This window comes from Eschrichtius robustus, chromosome 3 (genome assembly GCF_028021215.1).
Source record: "Eschrichtius robustus isolate mEscRob2 chromosome 3, mEscRob2.pri, whole genome shotgun sequence".
NCBI lineage: Eukaryota > Metazoa > Chordata > Mammalia > Artiodactyla > Eschrichtiidae > Eschrichtius > Eschrichtius robustus.
In genome coordinates this window covers 96,283,782-96,292,086 of record NC_090826.1, presented here as the reverse complement: position 1 = coordinate 96,292,086, position 8,305 = coordinate 96,283,782, and the positions used below count along the sequence as shown (strand labels likewise).

The 8,305-nt window shown below is 51.3% G+C and overlaps 1 protein-coding gene across 4 annotated transcripts; it reads left to right on the top strand.

The window, feature by feature from the left end:
* Nucleotides 1-1,827: 1,827 nt before the first annotated feature.
* PSRC1 (proline and serine rich coiled-coil 1) lies at nucleotides 1,828-5,998 on the top strand. 4 transcript variants are annotated; one of them, XM_068538103.1, is made up of 8 exons: nucleotides 1,828-1,908; nucleotides 2,394-2,453; nucleotides 2,545-2,602; nucleotides 3,042-3,483; nucleotides 3,843-3,957; nucleotides 4,048-4,296; nucleotides 4,613-4,706; nucleotides 4,879-5,998. In XM_068538103.1, exons 2-8 carry the CDS (start codon nucleotides 2,435-2,437, stop codon nucleotides 4,880-4,882), a joined length of 981 nt encoding a protein of 326 aa, XP_068394204.1. In that variant the 5' UTR covers nucleotides 1,828-1,908; nucleotides 2,394-2,434; the 3' UTR covers nucleotides 4,883-5,998. The 4 variants fall into 4 exon arrangements, with proteins under 4 accessions (XP_068394204.1, XP_068394203.1, XP_068394206.1 ...); XM_068538102.1 differs by lacking the exon at nucleotides 1,828-1,908 and adding an exon at nucleotides 1,983-2,007; XM_068538105.1 differs by lacking the exon at nucleotides 1,828-1,908 and adding an exon at nucleotides 1,983-2,007 and having other exon boundaries at nucleotides 3,843-3,986; nucleotides 4,178-4,296.
* Nucleotides 5,999-8,305: the final 2,307 nt, after the last annotated feature.

Below are 8,305 nucleotides of genomic sequence, written 5' to 3'. Positions count from 1 at the left end.
ACCCCTGCTGAGAATGTGGAGAGGGCCATCAGGGAGCAGGGGCCAGGGTCCCGAGCCAGCCAGTCACGTACACAGTGACCAAGAGGCTTCCCTGCATTCAAGGAGAACTGCACCGGAATCCTTAAGTTTTTCATTTATGCACTCAACACTATGCTCAAAGTACCTTCTCAACTAAGGCTTACCATGTGCCTGGGAGGGGGTATAATTTCTTCATTAATTCATTTCTTCATAATTTACCCAAAATCTTTAACTCTTATTCATACATACCATTTTGGAGTTGAGCTGAGGGGGACACATTATTTCCCAGATTAGTGGCCTTACGCTGAGTGAAGAATTCTTGTGCCTGAAATCTGTATTTTCTGGCTTTGTTGTCATTCTGATGGAAGAGAAAGCAGATCCATTGCTTTTTTTCTTCAACAGCTTTCAAAATCATAATTTGGTGACAGAAAATTGGAGATGAGCTTCCTTAGGAGAAATTAACTTCCAGCTTGCTAAAACTGCCTCTTCCACTTACCTGAAAGTGGCTGAAGAATTTCCCTACTCAGGCTGCTCCTAGGGGAAGACGGAATGCAGTTAATTAACAGCTTCTTTCCCTCTGATCTCCACTACCTGCCTGAAGAGAGGAAAGCTACTGGCTCCGGTTTTCTTACCTCCAAAGAATCTGAAACCTGCAAAGCAACTAAAATTCCAGTGTCACCAGGAAACCTACGGAAAAAGAGGCAATCCTCTTCTCTCGGCTCTTCCTCACATAAGCTTGCAAGTCCTGGGTCTCCCCACCCTCTCCCTTATCACACCACTAAATTCCAAGGCTCCTTCGCTCCCTGTGGCATTTATTACTGTAACATCTCACTCCTGCCAACCTCACCACCTCAACTTCACAACTAAAAACTAGGAAGTAAACAAAAAGCCTATAAACCGCCAAAATAATGGTCATAAACTCTGGAGACTAAAAGCTTAGGCTCTTTGTTTACGGGGAAGCTCTTCAACCGTTCTTTTCGGGACTTTTAACTTAAAAATTTTAGAATATTTCTGAGAAGCTCTGTTAACTGCTGGCCCAGTCTATTCACAGGCAACCCTTGGAAACAACAAAGAAAATCCCTAATAAGTAGGCTTAAGCTTTTTACACCACAGCTTTCAATTTAGAGGAAGGCACACGGTATAAAACTTGATGTTCATAATTATCCTCCTAACCATGTACTGTGACGGTCACGATCCTCTTAGATAAGCGAGGGGTCAAACATAAGCTCAGAGAGGTCAAAGATACTCAATATACTTGTCAACAGAGGAGCCACGGTTGAATCTGAACCCAAATCTCCTTGTCTGAAAAGCCCATTGTTTTCTTCACACCTTGGATGCCTCAGGTTCCGAATGTTCTCGCCTAAAAAGCCGATGGAAGATGTACGTCTTGGGGAACCTCAATATACCTAAAATATAAATGTTTAGTTGCTTCCGTGAATAAACCTGAGGGATCAGGCTAACAGTGCGCTTCCGAATGGAGTGAGCCGAGTGCGCCCAAGAAAACGAATTTCCTCAGGCAGAGCGTTAGTTCTAGGGCCGACGGCCGCAAGGGGTGTCAAAGCTCAGCTCTGCCCCGCACGAGAAGGAGGGGGCGGGGAAGGGGGGGGGGGGGTGGCAGGGCGCGAAGCTCTCACTCATTGGCCCGTTCCCTCGCGCGCCGCCGCGAGGTCCCGCCCCTCGCAGGCCCAGCTCCGGGAGGGACACCGAACAAGGTCTCCCGGGCAAGCAAGCGCGCTCGCGGCCTCCTAGCCTCAGCCCTCCAAATGGAGCCTTTCTTGGAACGGCTTTCCCCTCGGCCCCCACCTGCGGACTTCCGGCGGGCTACCCCTCCACCGCCCCGCCCCACAAGGGCGGGGGATGCTGGCCTTCACCAATCATTGAGCGCGTGTGGTAGGAGTGGGTGGGGCCTGAGAGATTCGAAAGGAGCCCCGCCCCCTCGGAGCGGGTTCCCGGGACTAGGTTGTGGGAGGAAAACACCTTCCGCGGGAGGTGAGGCGAGTCAGAAAGTGAAAACTGAGGGTGGCGTGGAGGTGTGGTGTGGGCGTGGTGCCGCGGGGAGTAGAAAGGTGGCTTGGGGAGAGGAAGAACCCAGAGGGTGGTGGCGGGGAGGAGGATGGGGCGCGTAGACCGCCCCAGCGAGAAGAGGTCGGGTCGCAGGGGGGCGGGGGCCAATGTGCGGAAGGAGATGGGAGAATGGGGGCATCTGTCGGCACTTGCCCCGCAGGTAACAGTACCTCAGTAACAGGGGCAGGTGCTGCTGCTGGGACGCCTGCTTCACCTCCAGCGTGACTCCCAGCCCCTGGCTTGCACCCTGAGTCTAGCTGGGAGGCCTTGGGCAGGATGGAGACCTGAGGAAAGGTATATTTTCTCTCCAGCTCCGGGGTCTAAGCTGACTTTTGCTCCTGCTGGCTGGAACATGGAAGATTTAGAAGAAGGTAAGGAAACGCTGGAGGGAAGAATGAGGCCCTGTGATTGAGAGCCGTGTTAGGGACCAAAGGCTGGCATTCCTTCTTTCTTCCCCTACAGATGTAAAGTTTATAGCAGATGAGACCTTGGACTTTGGGGGGCTGTCACCATCTGACAGGTAGTAGACTCTTTATCCTACTTACCTTCCTCCAACAATGGTTGTCTCTAACCCCTCACTGCTGAATTATTGGTCTCAGGTCTGGATTGGTAATTTAGCAAGGTTGGGTGCACTGGGGCTTCTGGGTGGCTGGTTGACTTCGCCCCCTATGACACTACTGTGGGAGGGGAGGAGGGATAAGCTGGAACGAGATTTCAGGGTGTTAAGAAGAAGGGTAAGTGGATTTGCTTCATGTTCATCCTGGCATAATTTCCCATGTCAGTAAGTGCTGAAGGCCTCCTAGAACCGGCTGCCTCATCACTTAGATCTCACAGCCAGCACGGGTATCAGGGTTTGGGGTTGTGTTCCTGGCTCTGTAGTGGGGGTTTTGCCCAGTCTCCCTTGTAGTCTCCTGCTCTCTTCCATGTGGGCATGGTGCCTGATTTGTTTTCTTTCTCAGTCGAGAGGAAGAAGATACAGCAGTGTCGGTGACTCCGGAGAAACCCCTCCGACGAGGTCTCTCCCATCGAAGTGACCCAAATGCAGTGGCCCCTGCCCCCCAGAGTCTGAGGCTCAGCTTAGGCCCCCTCAGCCCAGAGAAGCTGGAAGAAATCCTCAGTGAAGCCAACCGGCTGGCAACTCATCTGGAACAGTGTGCCCTGCAGGAGCGGGAGAACACCGGTGAGGGCCCGGGGCCTCGAAGGGTGAAGCCCAGCCCTCGGCGGGAGACCTTTGTGCTCAAGGACAGTCCTGTCCGAGACCTGCTGCCCACCGTGAGCTCTTTGGCTCGGAGCACCCCCTCCCCAAGCAGCCTGACACCCCGACTCCGGAGCAGCGATAGGAAGCTGTCAGTCAGGGCTCTTCGGGCAACATCTGGAAAGAGGCCCTCCAGCATGAAGAGGGTGAGTGTAGAGGGTTTGGGTTAGATGTGTGCCCCCGACACTGTGCCTGACTCAGTACAGGCGTAGAGCAGTTTCCTTGTTGGTAAAATAGAGATAGTCAAATTCTACCTCATAGGATTGTTGGAATTAAACGAGGTACCATAAGCAAAGCACTTACCACCGCATCTGTGCGTGAACTCTATAATGCTTATAGTAAGCTCTCAATAAATGGCATTGTTGATGATGATGATGATGTTGGCAGCAAACTTCTGCTCTTACTGGGATCTAGGCAGCTCTCCACCTCTGTCCCTTAATCAGCCAGCAGAACAGATTCTTTTTCCATTCTAGTCCTTTTTTTTCCCCCTCTCTTTGTGTTTCAGGAGTCGCCCACTTGCAATCTGTTCCCTGCATCCAAAAGCCCAGCATCTTCTCCTCTTGCCCGATCAACTCCTCCAGTCCGGGGGAAAGCCGGTCCCAGTGGGAGAGCAACAGCAAGTGAGAAGACCTGGGCAGCAAAGCTGTGGGTGAATGGGAGGAGGGAGGATGCGGAGCTGACCCTAAAATTCCTCTGCTCCTCTCCACCAGGCCCACCTACCTCCGTCAGACCAGTCTTGGCTGCACAGCCTTCTACCAGCAACTCTCAGCGCCTGTCTCGGCCGCAGGGAGCAGCTGCTAAACCTTCCAGTCGACTGCCTGTTCCGTCGGCCATTCCCAGGCCTGCCAGCAGGATGCCACTCACCAGCCAGAGTGTACCATCCAGCAAAGGTGCCCTTCCTCCAGATTCCCTGCCAGCTCGGAAAGGACTTCCAAGACCAAGTGCCGCAGGGCACAGAGGTGAGAAGAATGGCCATAAGGATAAGAAATCAGGAGGAAGAACACCTACCCCTGCCCAGCACCCTCCCAGAGTTGGTAGCAGTGACTTTCCTCTACCCTCATTACAGCTCTGTTTGAAGATGGGGAGGCTGAGTTAAGGAGAGAATGTGGGCCTGGGCAGAGTTTGAACCTCAGTTTTCAAATACCTTATGTTTTTTATCTTGGGTGGGAAGAAAGGCACTAATCCCAAACTCACTCCGCCTTCATCCAGTATTTCTTTTTGAGAAGGTCACTTGAACCTTCTGCTAACTCATGTCTTTTGTTAACACCCATCAAGTTCCTGTTTCTCAGCGACCAAATCTTCCCATCACTGGTGCCGGTCGCAGCAGTCTGCAACCTCCCAGGAAAGTTGCAGTCCCAGGACCTACCAGGTAAGAAAGGTTGAGATGCTGTCTCTTTCTCCCTTGATGGGGATGAGGAGGGGCGCCTGGAGGGGCAGGGAGTCCCACTTCTTCCTACCCTGAGGAACTTGAACTCAGCTGGTGACAAATGGGCTTGTGAAAGAAGGGCAATTTAAAGCAGTTCCTTCTTCTGTCTCTTTAGGTAAAGAGATCAGGACAGCAAGCAAGAATTCAGTAGCAAACCACTATAGTCACTGCCTGGACTCACCTCTGTAATCAGCTTCCCAAGCCCTCTCCTTGGAGGCAGGCCTGACTCCAGCAGATTCTGGCCCAGGGATAGAAGGAAGAGATGCCACCGTGGCTGGTGCCCCAGGAGTAGAGACCATGGGAGATAGGGTGGATTAGGGTTGAGCTGGAGGGGAATCAAACTCTCAGTTGAAACAAGTTAGGAAAAAGAGGTTGCCTCCCAGTGGTGAAGTTAGACAGAAAATAAGAAATGCTCGAGAGTGGTTTGTCCTCATCCACCCCCGCTCTTGTGTCCAGCTCCACAGAGTTTGATTTTCATCCCAGGCTTTGGTTCGCTGGACATTTACATGTGAATGGCCTCTGTAGCTAACCTCCCTGCTCTCCAAGGAGCAGTCCTCCTGAATAACATCCTCTACTGGACTCAGGCCTGTTTGGAGAGGCAGAGGCAGGCATCTGGTCTCCAGAACTTGTTTCCTGTGGATTCTATGACTCCTAACAGGCCAGTTTATGATAAGCTTACTCCATTGGTCTGCATTTTTCTAAAATGAAATGAGTATATTTTTATATTCTGTATACATGTGAAAATAAATCCTCCTCCAATTTCTAACAGATTTGGAGTAAACTCCTGTGTAATTCCAATGAGGGAGCCAGGATGGGCTTCCCAGGCAGGGGTCTGAATAGGCCCTAGGCCCTTGAGATTCCAGCCAATCAAGCTATGACTAGCCCCCTTGTTGGCATTCGATGGGAACAGGCTGCCTTTTTCTAGTCATTTCCAGGCTTCATATGTTATTAGAAGGTCCAGATCAACTTAAGAAGGGTTTAATTCACAGTATGTGAGGCTATCAAACCAGGGTCTTGGTAAATTATTATTTATATTCTAAACGTGGGTGTCCTTTCCTGGCAAGAGAATGGATACTCCTAGGAATTCAGCATCTTGTTTGCTGTACTTATGGGATGAGGGGGCCCTCGGGTGGGTACCCCGGTGTTCAGGTTTGCTGATTGCCTCAGGCAGAAGATGCCTGAACACCTTGTTATGTTCTGCCTTACGTCTTTAGAATTGTTGGTGTTCTCCTCTTCTTTCCCCTACTAGACTTGAGGGCTGGTGCCAGGATTTATAAACCTCTGCAGTGCCTAATGTTGTGATTTGTATGTGGTGGAGAGTTCTATTCATTTATTGAAAAAATATTTGACTGCAAGATGGGGGGTGTTTGTTAAATGAATGACAAAAGATTCATTTAACAGATTAACTACGGGTCCCCTTTTCTCACAGCCTTCGATTCTTGGAAATGCCAGAACCAGCCCAATTCCTTATGAGTTTTGACAGGACTTTCCTTCTTGGAGGCCAGGCCCTGACTTAAGGAAGTCAGCAGGCAACTGGGCCAAGGGAGTGAGTTCCAGCTGGTGCCCCGCCCCCCAGGTTTACATGCCCATAGGCCCCCTTCTGAGGCACTAAAAGGCCCTTCCCTTGTTCCTGGGCCAGGGGCCCCCCGTGGCTTTCTTCTTTTTATGGCTGATCTTAAGGTTCATTTAACACATTCACCTATATCACAGTGACAGCTGCCTACACTTTCACCTTTCCCTGAGCTTCTGGGATTCCAAGCATTGAGTTGGGGGAGGGTGTGTGGAGACAGACACTGAGTGTCTGGCTCTGGAGAAAATTTGGCAGGGGCAAGAAGACCTCAGGTGCGTCTCCCGACCGCGTCCTGCACTGGTGTCTGACAGAAGGCAAGCCCGGGCACACGCTTAGGTGTGGCCAGCAGATGGCATGTTCATGTGGCCTGCATGTGAGCCAGGCCCCGGTGGGTCCTCCGAGGCAAAACAAGCAGCAGACCCGCGTGCTGTTGCCACCTGGTGGCCGAAGAGGACAAGGCAAGGCATGTTCCTTTCGCCCTCTAAGTCAGTCTAGGGTTTCGTTAACTGCCCCTCCAGTCCCACTGCAGATCTGCTTAAGCAACGTTCAGGAGGCAGCGTCCGCGGGGGAGGAGGCCTGCCCTCCACGGCTGCCCTTCTAGTTCACTACCTGCTTACTTCCTTCCGTTTGGGTCGAGCTTTCTGTTTTTTCTCTTTATGCACTCTACCTTCACGCCCCCCACCCAGTAGCACCAGGGAAGGAAGCCAGGGTTTCTTGGTCTCTTACTATGCACTGTGAACTGTTCTAAGCACTAACATGTGTCAACTCATTTAATTCTCATAAAAGCTCAGTTAGGCACAAACCATTATCATCCTCATTTTGCAGGCAGGGAAACTAAGGCTCAGAGAGATTAAGTCACTCAGTCTGGTTCCAGGGTTTGTGTTCTTAACAACTCCCCTCTATGGCCCCCATGTGAACTCCCTATCTAGTTTGTTGAACAGACCTTCGAAAAACACAAAACTTGGGAACAGAAGTAATGTGGCAGAGCACACAGCTGGCTAGAGTATGAGTACTTGCTTCGTTTCCAACAGGGGAAAAACACGAGACCGCCCAGAGGAATGAAGTTAGGATGTACCTAGTCACTGAGCACCTTTCAATTCCCACCAGCCTCTCAGCCCTCCCTGCCTCCTGAATTCTGCTCCCAGGACGGGACTCAGCCCTAAGGGGCTGGGCTGGAATCCTGCCTGCTCTGTGCAGCCTCTCCAGCCATACAAGTCCCTCCTGTCCTGGTGAGAAGCATACTTTCCTGCTAACAGCCACATCTTCGTTGGAAATGCCAGGATGTGGGCTCAGTACTGAGGCTATTTGGGGGACACTGCTGGGGGTGTCGAGAGGATATCTGAGTCCCCTGACCTGGCCCTTGCAGGGCCCTGCCTGCTCGTGTTTTCCAGAGACCAGGCCTCCCCCCTCTGGAAGGAAAGGGCCCCACACAGGAGGACAGGATGACAGTGCTCAGCCCGCACAGGACTAGTTTTATTCAGTAGCATGGGGAACTGAAAAAACAAAGCACAAAATGCTACCATATTTACAGTTACAATCAAACTGTACAATCAGATGGTTAGTATCAAGTTAGCATCCAGCATCTTTGTATTTTTTTAAGTCAAGTCATCAGTAGTAAAAACCAGTTAAGTTTTTAACCCTTTGCAGGAATTGCTGAGGGGAGAGGCCAGGGGAAGAATCCATGGCAGAAAAGCCAGAGACCAGCCTTACAAATGAGAAATAGGAACACTTTTTCTACTCATAGCCTCTTTTTCTAGCCACCTGCTCCAGAGGAAAATGGGTGACAAGTCTGGAATACATGCTCAGCATAAATGGTGACTCAGGTGAACAGCAGTTGGCAAAACTGAGGAGGGAGAGGAGAGGTGGGGAGATGACAGCCTGGAGCAAGGGGAAGGGCCTGAGGCCCCCTCGCCAGGACTGCTGGGTACACACCCGACCTAACTGATGGCCACATCAGACCCCCTGGGACTGG